Source organism: Micropterus salmoides, unplaced genomic scaffold (genome assembly GCF_014851395.1).
Source record: "Micropterus salmoides isolate LMB-PRFRI ecotype aquatic unplaced genomic scaffold, ASM1485139v1 Ms_hic_scaffold_17, whole genome shotgun sequence".
Taxonomy (NCBI): Eukaryota; Metazoa; Chordata; class Actinopteri; order Centrarchiformes; family Centrarchidae; genus Micropterus; species Micropterus salmoides.
Genome location: NW_024040817.1, coordinates 25,265,808 through 25,278,557, shown reverse-complemented (window position 1 = coordinate 25,278,557; position 12,750 = coordinate 25,265,808). Strand labels below are relative to the sequence as shown.

Below are 12,750 nucleotides of genomic sequence, written 5' to 3'. Positions count from 1 at the left end.
TGGCAGAGGTAACAGAGGGGTTGGTCCGTGCTCAAGATAATATATCTCCAGGTTATCAACTCTCTGCTCTATTAGTTCACTAAACGTCAGCCTCTAATACAATCTTTCACTGTCTGCATCCTACTGTCAGACATTTTTTGGAAATAAGAAGTCACTGTGTTAGGATGTCCTGTTGATTGGTCTTGAACAAACTTATGTTTTAGTCTTAGCATTTTGGCATTGCGTGCATTCTTGAGGGCTAACAAATAGGTTAAATGTATTCCCTTCATCATAAAACACTTGCAAAGCAGATTTTCAAAAATATTTTTTAATCAAGCAATGTTTACATCCATGTTTGCTAGCTAGCCGTCTTCTTCTTCCTTGCCTTTGTTGGCATATTGGTAAGTTTGTTTGCACACTATCCCCCACATCACTCAGTGGGATAGGGTGAAACTGACAGCAGGAATGTGCATCTTTTTGCCCATGTGCACCTAACAAGCAAAACAGGCACCCACTCTTAAAAACACTGCTCCAATGCTACTGGCGGTGAAAAACCCTATAGGGTACCTTAAACAGGAACTCCACCGATTTTACACATCAAAGTCTGTTTACAGGTGTTGGGTAGTACTGCCACTAGGTTTTGACAATGCATGGAATAAAAATTTTAAAAAAAGATAACATCTTTGCACTGCTTTTGATCCCTTTTAAAAGTAAACTGTCCATCTTGAGTCTGAAAACTTTTAAGCTGATGATACACGAGGCAACTTTTTGAGCAATGTTGCTGGGCAATCTTGCAATTGGCAAGTCTGACTATGTTTTAAACGGATAGCGGCGGTGCAGGGCAGGTGGCGGAGTGGTGGGGGAAGGGGATTATGATAGTAATCTTTACTCATTACCAATGACGGCAACGTTGCCCTGCATGATTGCTCTAAAAGTTGCTCTGTGTATCATCAGCTTAAAGGGGTGCAATGCTAATCAGTAAAGTGCTCTTTTACAGCTGAGGCAAACCTGATTATGAAGGGAGAAACTACAGCGTCCATTGCAATAGGCCTAAACCCCCTTGACAAAACTTGTAAGTATTTAAATAAGGCCATATGGTTCTGTTTTGCTTCGCAGTAACCTTTGAACAATCCCAGTGAAGAATTATCACGTTATAATGTAAAAATGATTGAGTGAATGAAGAATTGAGTGCATTAGTGCGAATCACAAAATGTAACATAAAAAAGGGCAGATGTCCAATTAAAACAACGTATTCCTTGCTCCACCTATTTTTGCAGACTCACATTCAAAAAATTAAATAAAAGGACCCCCATAAGGACCAAGTTGTTTAACAGAAGGCCTATTTTTAGTCCAACACACATCTCTGACCCTATTCTGTCACTGCAGTTGTGACTTAGCAGAGAGCAGATCGTCACACTGCTTTTAAAGCATCACTGTCCAGGTCTCCTGAGTAGGTCACTCAACTCAGCATGCATGTGAGGCTGCTTTGTATGGAGTTCACTGTCACCCTTCTGCAAGAGGAGGGGGAAGCTAATGTATTGTTACAGTGCTGCCACCTGCAGGCTACTCTCAGTCATAGCGTCTCTGGAGAGGTGAGGAAGTTTCTTGAAAACCCCCCAGCCCTCTGCTCTACTTACTTATCCCTCATATCTCTCACAGAGCGGGTGAGGGGTCAGAAAAGAACATCCGTACTTTGCCTAGACTTCTACCCAAAATAAGATATTCCCTTGATAGATGATTTCTCTTCTTTTCCATTGCCCAACAAGTTTCTCAGAGTTCAGATTTCAGAATGGATGCCAGTTTACACAGAGAGCTCTAACCACATGAGAACAGAAAAAAATACTAAGTGAGCAACACAGACTGCATATCACATTTATTTACAACAACTCCTTTACATGAAGATGGATAAAGAAACCCATGGGATCATATGACCTTTTGACCCCAAAGCCTCGAGCCTAAGTGTCCTCAGTTAGTGATGGGTCTCTTCAGAGTAAAGGGAAGATAAAGAGGCGTAAAGTACCTGTAACTGCTGCTGCGTAATGTGTTTGGTTTAGTTAGACACTGTGTCATCTCAACTAGGGAGCTCTTGCTCCTTCATTTTTCCTTCTCTGTCCTCGTCAGGATCTGAAGGACTGCCTGGTTGAAGTCATCAGGCTGGTCGGCGAAAACATAATGGCCTGCTCCTCTGATCACCTGGCAAAGACAAAACACACAGTTAAACAGAAAGTGTAAGCTGTTTAGAGATAAAGCTGGCGCACCTAACATGCCAAAATGTATGTAGATACAAATGTATACAAAATGAGTGTATTCCTTCCATGAAATAGCTAGCACAAAATCTCAATTTGGATGTTTCCACATTTGAAAATGGACCCTCCATGTCCTTTCAGTTTTGGATTTACTCAAACAAAGCAAAATAAGATCATGCTGTCCTTCATCTTGCCATGGATATTTCTTTTAAAGCACATTATCAGCTGTAAAAAATATTTTAAAAGAACTTACCCTAATTTCCACATCTGGTCTGGTCTTCTTGAGCGCACATCCGGAGTCACTGTCGATGCTGGAGCGTGATCCATAGATGAATGAAATGGGAATGTCAGCCTCAACCTGGCCGATCCTCTCCAGCATGGGCCTCTTAGCCCAGCCATAGGGAATGGTCATGTTCTTAAAGGCTGTTTCTCCACTGAAACACAAAGAAAAAAAGTTGGAGACTGTACATTGTCAGAAAAATAAATTAGCAGTACATATCGGCTCAGAAACGTTTCTCACCTTGGGGTCTGAGCATTCACATGGTAGATGTAGTCAGATACCGTGTTGTCATCAAACACAGAAGAGTATTTCTGCTTGAAATCTGATCTGACTGTCTGGACCAGCATTGGACCTGGAGATCAAAAGACACAGAAATTTACTTCCACATATTAGCATGATAACTGCAAACAAACCAGACCGTTGACAAGAACACTGGCAGCCTCTTCTGACCTCTCTAGGAAAAGGACACTGTTCTTCTGGTACTAACAGAGATGGACGTTTCAGAGATTTTTCCAAAAGGCAGATGATAGAAAGAGATAATGGCTAATTGGAGAGCAATAAACCTTCAATATGTTCCTTATTTCAGACAAGTGAAAACAAACAGAGCGATTGTGACGAAGAACCAGGGGGACAAGCAGCAACATCATTTGTGTGTTGAGAAGCAAAAGGGTTTGCAGGAGTGGGGCATGTGTTTCATGTGAAAAAAAAACAACAAAAAAACAAAAACAAAACACCAATACCATTGGCATGAGGTGGTACAGTCATGCACTTATTTATTTAAATAATAGCCCAGCAAGGCAGGCCTCAATTGCAGCACCAAAATGATTCAGACTGGAGTCTGGATTTTAAATATTTCAATCTGATACATTCCGGAGCTGGACAGACATCAGTCCATGTTGGACTTTCCTCAGTGCAAAATGAAGCATGCATGATGAGTCAACCTTTATATGGGTTACTTTACAGGCACACCTATTCACACATAAAGCCAATTGCCAGCAGGTCAAGTTGACAAACATTCTCATACTGACCAACATATAAGGATACAAATGTTAGCTTGTACACTGGGAATGGGGTCCACTGGTATGGAAAGACAATCCGACCAGAATCAAAGAAAACAGGTCATATCCATAGACTGTATATAAGAAGTGGACGTTGTCATTGTGACGTCACCCGTTTGTTTGTCTTGGACTGCAAGTTTTAAACCTCGAGTTTGGCCAATAGGGCGCCGCCATGTTGAGTTTTCAACCAGTGGCACCGGACGTGACCATATTTGGACGAGACGGTGGAGCCAACAGCCGTGTGCTGAGCTAGCTAGTTTGCTTAGCCAGGTAAATGACATTAACTGTCATTTTAACCGGAATGATACTGAGTCACTCTAGCCTGATTGACAGGTCGCCATGGTAACGATTTGTCAATCATAGATAATCAAGCCCTGAATCATACTCTGCTTTATGGTCTATTTTCCTAAATGGGAACATAATTTACTAAATGAACATTGTTGTATTGAAGAAGACACAAAACTAGCCATTGAGACCATAAACTCATTAGAAAAGAGTTTACTGTGAAAAAAAATACAAAATAAATACAAAATAAAAATCAGCTGAGAAGTGGGGTAATTTTAACATTATTTCTAATGAAGCCGGACTTCTTTTTGCAACCAGAAGAGTCGCACCCTGCTGGCTGTTCGATAGAATGCAGGTTTAAGGGACTTCTTCATTTAAGCAGCTAGGATGACTGTAAATTGAATCCACATTTCCAACAGATGATGATTCATCATGTAAAGGCCACATAATGCCAAATTTAAACAGAATGGTTGCCATCTGAAAAGTGTCTAGCCCTAAAAAAAAAAAAAAAAAAAAAAAAAAATACTGTAGGGCCGTCTGTTTCTTAGGGCAATACGCTTCTGCACAAGGGATGAAGATTTCCAAATAGAAGCTCACAAACTCTGATCAATTTCTGGTGAGAGGGGTATCCACGAGATGTCTTGTATCAGGCATTTGCAAAGGCTTATGAGAAAAATAGAAATGAACTATTGACCAACTGTAAACCCAAAAACAGTTTAACAACGTGTGGGCGTGAGATTTTGAACGTTCTGTTAAATTCATCTGTTGACGACATTGGCAAAGATCTTCCACTTTTCTCATTTTTTGGAGTAATGAATGTTTGGGACACAATGGTAACATGCAGACACGCACAATAAAGAAAATAAAACAAACTGTACCCACCAGGGACATTTGGACAATGCCACAGGTAGAGGTGAAATTGTGCTGCAAGTTCTTTTTGTAAAAAACACACACTACTAGCTTTGTGACCCAAATATGCATCATCAAAACATCCAGCTCTGGTAATGTTGTCTACCTTACTGCATGTACCAAATGTGGCATCCAACAGAGTAGGAAAAACAAGGAGGAAACTTGTATTTAGAAATTGTGGACCTAAAAGTGCTATCCGCAGGTCTGATCCTAAATCAGATGGCAATCATTCTATATATGATCAGTCTGTATGAGAATGTGTCAACACCATGGGATTATTTTATTCTGATGTGTTTGATGACTTGACCTGCCGGGAACTGGCTTCATGGGTGTTCAATCAAGCTCTAGATCAGTGACTAGGTGCACATGTACAGCAACCCATATAAAGGGTGACTCATCATGCATGCCATATTTTGCACAGAGGAAAGTCCAACATGGACTGAAACGTTAGCACATTTTTCCCCTCTGTCTGTACAGCCCTGCAATGTATCGAGTAGAAATATTATAATACCTGCACTAACAAGGCCCATATATCATCCTAAATGACAGCAAAGCATTTAATAAATTTTTCTATTTCATGAATGATCTAAAATAACACATTACTGGCTAAGATAATATGTTAATTAGATTGTACCCTGCATGAATAACAGAATTATACAAGATTTGTCTTTGTTTTGATGTCTGCATTATATATTGGCCGCCATGCTCTCTAAATATTGGCATCAGCCATTGGAAAACCCATATCTGTCGACCACTAATCCAGCCTCTAGTCTAAATCTCTTTTGTTCTGTGTGCGAGTCCTCCCTGCCATTAAACTTTTCCCCCTGACTTCCCCACCCTAGAAGATGACAAAGGACAGTTCTTTTATATAAAAACTAAAACAGAACTTGCAGCTCAAGCCTTTCAACCCACATAAATAATAAAATTGATATACATATAATCATCTTTAGCAAGCCAAACCTCAACATTTGTATACAGAATATAAAATAAAGAGCGGAAGAACACATGTGTTAATGTGCCAAGTATGTGTATGTGTGCTGACCTAGAGGCCCAGCCAGTCTGAGTCCAGCCAGAGGGTTGAAGGGGCTCATAACAGCCCCCATGGCTCTGATCCACACAGGGATGGAGTTGTGGTTGGGGTTATCTGGACGAGCTGGGAACCCCCACGGCTCCACCAGCAGCAGATGTTTTACCCTGCACGCACACGCGCGCGCACACACACACCAGATGGAGTGTCAACAAAAGACAACAACGATTTCACAGAGTTTTGATATTATAAATAGCAGGATTACGTTCCCAATTGGCACAAATGTTAAACGAAAAACAAATGTGTTCCGAACATAATTCAAAGTAGTTCTGTGTGGCTAGTTCCTCACTAGATAAAGTGCACAACAACCTAACGTTCAACAACATCTTGAAAGTAAATGCCAAGAGACAAAATGCTTTATTTAAGATATATAATTTAAAGCTGTATAAGAACACTTGGCACTTGTAATGTGGGAGAAAACCTATTAGCTTATTTTCCAATAATTGTGTTTGTGTGGAAGCTCTACACTCCTCTGACATGTTGTTCTTAGTGTCTGATAAGAGTCATGTTAGCTGCTGTTGAGCAACACATTATATTAGAGCATACATTTAATTTCTGTACTTCAGACTGAACAAATTAAACTTGACTTTGTTGTAATTTGGGGAAGATTTATCCAAATAGGGGGGGATTAGCTGCCATTTTGTTCGTTGTTTTATTATACAAAAGAAATAAGATGCCTTAAAAACTGGAAAACGACTTGCATGACCAATGTTTTGCCCTCTCACCCACCAACAGACACACACACACCAAAGCACCTGTGTGGGTATTTGAGTGTGTAGGCAGCCGACAGGTATCCTCCGAGGTTGTGTCCCAGCAGCACCATTTCCTCCAGTCCCACCTTCTCCCTCCACTCCTCCAGGGTTGCCACAAACTGTTCCTCAACCGCCTCTGGGTCGGTGCTGAACACAGGGCGGCTGCTTCTGCCGAAGCCCAGCAGGTCCAGAGCGTAGACCGGACCACTGCTGGAGAGAGTGTCCAAGTTTTGGGCCCATAGTGCAACCCCGCCTCCAAAACCGTGCAGCAGGACCAGAGGAGGTCTGGGCTGGTGGAGAGAGCATGGCTGCAGCCGAGTGGAAAAAGCTAATGTCCACAGATAGTTGCCGTTGGATATCTGGACATGCTGCCTGGAGAAAGTCTGCTTCACACCTGCAGTGGAGGGGATTATGGGACAGGGAGAGAGGATATGGGTGGGAAATGCATCCCATTTAACCACTTAACTTGTTCAAGACCAGGTGTGGTGGGGGTTTATCCCCCCCCCCATTTTAAGAGAAAGAAAAACAAAAAACAAGCGGTTCAGCTTTAAGACAGACACACTTACTCTTGAGCATTTTTTCTTCTGCATCTTTTAGCTGAGAGGGAGACGTAGGGCACCAAGAGGGAAGCCAACTTAACATCCAGGAGCTTTGATTCAGGTAGAAAACAGGCAGCCAAGGAGGCAGAGAACACATGAAGTACATGCAAACAAAGATAAACTAAACAAAACTTTGACCATTTGACATTTCTGCTATCAGTGCTGCAGGTATTCAACCTATACAGTGCTTCTCGTAATCTCATTATAGGATAAACTGGACAGCATACAGTCAATAGATAGAAGCCCAGACACTTAGTTTGGACTTTGGATTTTTTTTTTTTTTTTTTACATCCTGTGTCATTAAGACTATTACAACCTAATGTTGACTTGTTTTCCAACTTAAAAGATAACTTAAGAACTTACAGAAATCCATAGTAGCCACTGCTCAATTGCATCAACAGACAGTTAAGTTAGACCAACACAAACTCAACTTTTAGAACAGAAAGGCAGGCAAAGATTTCATGACCGGGGTCAAATAAAGTTTTTTTCTATTACAATAAGGATCTGCCATGGGGAACAGTTTATACCCAGAATTAACCAGATGACAGTGGTATTCAACAATATTTAAATATTTGACTAAGAACTAAGTACTTGACTAAGTAACAGAGACAGCTTTATGAGTGCGACCATGATGGTGTCCGTGTCTGTTTGTAAAGAAAGCCACATCTGAGGGAGTGAGTACTAACGTTAGTTCAAGAAACGGTATGCACGGGGGAAAACATGTAAACTTACATAAACCAACGACGACATGAAGACAATTTCAAATAAAAACGTTTAAAAGGAGAAAAACTCACCTCTTCTCCTTGGTAGGTCGTATCTCCTGTGCCATCCTTCGCATGGTGTTTTGAAAGTGTCGCGACCAAGTGAAAATAGAATGTGTCCGAATGTGTTATGGTGCGTTTAAGTACATCCCGCAAAGAATCTAATTAAAATGTCGATTCAACAAGTACAACTAAAGTACCCTTTACCAAGTATGTATCTGTTAAGCATGTGATTAACTTAGAATGTAATGTGTTAATAAAAACCTTAATTCTGCTGTGAATATAGCAACATTCTTTAGCAATCTGTCAATTGCTCTCCCAGAGCTCAACAGTATGTCCAACTGTACCTGAAGGCGGCAGCTTGGTCTGGACCTCTGCTGTGCTGAACGGTAAGTTACCTAAAGTTAGCTCAGAATGGTCTCACGTGGGCCAGTGCCAGTTTAGTTTTATACAACAGAGGTAATTTGGACTACTATTATACAAGACGTAATTGATCCCATAAGTCCCCCAAATTAAGAATTTAGCCATTTAACATTTAATGAATAAATGTAAAATACAAGAACATGTAAGGCTTTGTAAGGCTAGCATATTAGCATGTCAATTAGCATAATTTAACCTGTAGTTCCAATTAAGGTTTTAGTTACAGCCTCAAAAACTGTACTGAATATACAGTTAACAATGGGGTAATTAAGATTAGCAGTTAATGGAGTTTGGGCCACAATTTTCCAAAATATCTTTGGCATATATATATATATACACATTTTACTTGAACAAACTTGAGAAAATGCCATTTTTAAGCAGCTAAACAGTCAACATTTTGGCTAGTTTTTGGATAGCTTGAGGCATATTTTCCAATATTAGTTTTCACGAAACAACTGATCTTGATTAAACTGCTGTTAAAAGAAATTTGAGGTTAATTAAAATTAAACAGATCAAGAAATTTCACCAAATTCACCAACACTGCCTAGAAAGGGGTAAAAAAATAAAGTATTTGTGTCTTGTGAGTCTTGTACAATGACAAACCAAGGGAGATGACTTTGACTTTCCCTTAAATTAATATCAGACAAACACAATTGCTGGCATAGAGATTAAACCTTTGCTTATCAGCATAGATTTCTTATTATAATTTAAGATAAGGGCAGAGATGAAAGGAAAAGTTAATTAAATTCATTATCCTCAAGGATTTGAGTGTACAGTATGATCCTGCTGCTATAGGAAACCATTTTTGCTATCTTACTTTCTCCTTTTTTCAACTTTTATGCTTAATCTGAATCTTATTAAGTCTTGAATTTTAGGTTTATCTTACAGATTTACGGAGGCATTATTCTTGTGAAAGGTCAGGAGCATCCTTCAAGAAATGATTCTGGAGTCAGCGTTTGTGACATTTTTGGAGACCTCAGGAACTGGGAGCCCTCTAATGAACTCAGGATGGTATAAGACTTAAATGAATCTACAAACAACATACGTCATATACATTATGTAAGAAGAAACAAGTCTACATCTGACAAGCTTTGCTCAGGTATTCATTTCTCCAACATGGTGGCAAGTCCCTCTCTATAATCACTTCTCAAATGCAGTGGTGAGTTGCAAAACCGTCCCTCTTCCTCATAAATGATTTGAGATTTTCTCTTTCACAGTTTGAGGAGAGCCCTGCCGGTCCTGGTCCACAAGGTGGCGTACTTTCTGTTCTATTAGTGTTCAGACACACACACACACATTAACTCTCACATACACTCTCAAGCTACTTTGTCCACAAATTTCCCTTCACACCACCCACTTGTGGTGGCTCTCGGACTATGGGCTGACTGAGTGGTTCCTGAGTGGTTCATTTCCTTTCCTCTCATAGATGCACACACTCTTCCTCTCTGTGTGTTGCTGTTCGTCCACTCTGCTGAGCACTCAAAATTTCATAAGTCAGCAGACAATGAGGCTGTAGTCAAGCCCATGGAGGAGCAGCGGTAGTATAAGACTGTAGCTGTCTGGAGACAAGTAACTGGGTGAAGCTTTTAGTGAGGAGACGGCATAAAGCTGCAGCATTGAGCCGGCCTGCTCAGTGTTTCTCATGCTAGTGCTAGTCATGCTAGCTAGAGGTTACACAGCATATCCTCTTCCTCTTGTTTTATCAGTGGCTGAAAAGCAGTAACCCTGGCAGTAAATTGTCTTAACAGAGAGTCAGTCTTATTTATCCTTGGACAATTACATTACAATTTAGTCTAAATTGTCTGATTGTGTAATCTAACTGATTGTCCCTGGAGGTGTGTATAGTGTGAACTCGGGTAGTACCACTTTAGTGGGGGCAGGAATCCAGTGGAGATCTTGCACGCAGAGGTCAGTAGAAATATGACAGACATGCTCACAGTGCAGTGCAGAATGAGGCTTTTATCCAATGGTAATAATAGTCAAGGATGTTAAAACACGTTTACGTCATCTTGTCAACCTGAATACAATTCAAACCAAATGTTGTACAGAAACCAAATACAGTCCTCATATTATTAAAATTAAGGTGGTCAGAAAAAAAAGCTGCACTGGGATTTGTCAACAAAACTGTGTCCCGATTCTGTACAACAGACCAGTTCTAAGGTCTTGTATGTAGTGTATCAGAGATAATTTAGGAAGGAGACGCGTCACTTAAAGAAATCTGAATAGAATTATATGAAGAAAGCCTGTAATGCCAAAGATGGCAATTATATCCCGCCCCTTCTGCAAGAAAGCCAGTCATCTGCTTTGTAACAGCCGAGCCGGGAAACATATTAAGCCATGTCACCGACACTCTGGATAGAGCTGTAAATGAAGTCGGCGTTGTGAAACCATGCGCATGCATGCATGCATCCCATAATATAACCTGTGGGGGAAAATGCTTTTTAAACCTTAACCTTAACCGTTTTTTTTATCAGATTTTAGTGCGCAGTTTTTATGTCCCGGTGACCATTGAAAGTGCAGTTATGGCTCCCTCCCCATTCATTTAGATAAGGGCCTGATCTTGTTAGTCCGAAATAACTGCCCGGACACGATAACAAGATGGCTGCCGAGTGGCGTGACTTGTGTGTATGGAAAGTTGACAAATTTAAGTATTCTCTGTGCTGTTCATGTACACCATTGTCCCACAAAGCATTGCCCAAAGAAAACATTTTGACGTGTTGCATCAATTCCTGTTAGTACAAGTACAGTAAACCCCATAGGCCTTTTTCACAGCAGCCATTTTATAGGGAAAAAACAGGTCACTAAAAGGAAGCTCTGTCCTAGTAAGTGACAGTGAGCCAGCCTGCATAATACTAGGACCCTAAAACTGAAGCAGCTAAATGGATTTCAGCCATCATTAATTTTATTGTTTACACCTACAGCTGTGCTTTTCTTACTGTGACATGGCCTGTGGATTTATTTCAGATTCAACCCACAAAGGGGTTTTCACTTAAGCCCAGTTAGACCCAGTTAGGGCTGTATGTGCACGTACGGACTCGTTTTGTTGCACTTGTTAAGGTGGGGCAATTAAAACCTTCATCATTCTAATTAGTACATGCAGTTTGGTGACCTCACGTCATTCCCATTATACCTACACACCCAACTTCAACCTGAACAGGAGGTCTAATTAGCCAGAGGAATTGAAAACAGGGCGCTAATTAATCCTAATAAAATAAAGTTGGTAAGGCACTTAGATCATAGTGCTGCTGGAGCTCTGGACAACATGGATGATCTCTGGCATTCTCTCAATGAGTAACTATGCATTCTTGTGCTGTCAGAAACATTATTTTCCAACTGGAAAAATTCATGTGAACGCCACCTGAAGTCGGAACAACAACTTGGAAAGTCTGAGAAGATTTTGCTTCACGAGTTGTTGACATCATACAGGTAGAAACATGGCGGACTACATGGTTGCTGGTTAGAAACATTAGATTAATGGTACTAAATCACATCACATATACATTTTTTGCTAATGTGTCATTTGTAAGGTTTGTAGGTTAGTTTGCTGTCCATGTAGAGTGACCTCTATTAATTAGGAAAGTTATTTACTAGCAGTATTTGCAGTACAAGCAGTATTTTAGCGATTTCAGGTAATGTACTGGAGCAAAAATCACTTTGTAATAGGAAGCGTCAAACGGTTTCAGCATCCATGTTGTTCCCACATTCAGACTTAAAAGCACATGAACACCATGGCCATCCAAGGAGAATGTGAATGTAGCATAAGAGTACCCGAAGGACAGAGAGGGATGGAGATTGAACACCACTGTTTTCTATCAGTGCGTGTTTGTATGTGTGTGGGACCAGGGTCTGTTCACAGTGCACTGTTCTGGGCTCAGCTGCTATTAGGTCTGATTAGCATAACACACAAGCCCACTCTAGATCAGTCAGTTAGCTGTAAGCACAAATCACACTCTGTCGTGAGTTTTTGGGGTATGGCCCAGTGCAGTATGGGTAATAAGAGTGACCAAGCTGGTAACAGAAGATTGAAAGGGGATGGAGGAGAGGTCTGTCTGGTTGCTAGGATACGTGGCCGGCGCCAACAGCGGATATGATTTATAATGGCCAGTCTCACTGTCTCGCTTTCTCCGCTAGTTTCCTCCTTCCTCTCCTCCCTCTCACTTTTCCACTGACTCTCTCCATCCTCTACCCTCATTTCTACCCTCAGCATCTCTATGGGTCTATTAACTGGCCCTGTCTGACTGATTTGAGTACTTACTGCTGGTATTAGCAAAGGCTATTATTTATATGGGTGTTCTTGATATTCCTTCCTGCGTGCATCATAAGCTCGCTGAGATAAACTTTAGTTTATTTGGCAATAATAACAAAACTCATTTA

The 12,750-nt window shown here is 40.7% G+C and overlaps 1 protein-coding gene and 1 long non-coding RNA gene across 2 annotated transcripts; one reads left to right on the top strand and one right to left on the bottom strand.

Moving 5' to 3' along the window:
- Window positions 1-1,837: 1,837 nt before the first annotated feature.
- On the bottom strand, window positions 1,838-8,097 carry LOC119907897 (1-acylglycerol-3-phosphate O-acyltransferase ABHD5-like). Its single transcript, XM_038725590.1, has 7 exons — window positions 7,990-8,097; window positions 7,163-7,245; window positions 6,600-6,990; window positions 5,800-5,951; window positions 2,746-2,857; window positions 2,479-2,659; window positions 1,838-2,172 (listed from the first exon to the last, which is right to left on the bottom strand). Exons 1-7 carry the CDS (start codon window positions 8,031-8,033, stop codon window positions 2,074-2,076), a joined length of 1,062 nt encoding a protein of 353 aa, XP_038581518.1. The 5' UTR covers window positions 8,034-8,097; the 3' UTR covers window positions 1,838-2,073.
- Window positions 8,098-9,177: 1,080 nt separating this feature from the next.
- Window positions 9,178-10,127, top strand: LOC119907898. Its single transcript, XR_005445150.1, has 2 exons — window positions 9,178-9,475; window positions 9,594-10,127. It is a non-coding gene; the product is annotated as an uncharacterized LOC119907898 (long non-coding RNA).
- Window positions 10,128-12,750: the final 2,623 nt, after the last annotated feature.

Bases quoted from the DNA above. Each gene is read 5' to 3' on its own strand.
- LOC119907897 (XM_038725590.1), bottom strand. From the start codon at position 8,033: ATGCGAAGGATGGCACAGGAGATACGACCTACCAAGGAGAAGAG. The intron at 2,858-5,799 runs GTCAGCACACAT...TTTGATCTCCAG, and splicing joins CAGACTGGCTGGGCCTCTAG to GTCCAATGCTGGTCCAGACA. The intron at 2,173-2,478 runs GTAAGTTCTTTT...TGTCTTTGCCAG, and splicing joins GACCAGATGTGGAAATTAGG to GTGATCAGAGGAGCAGGCCA.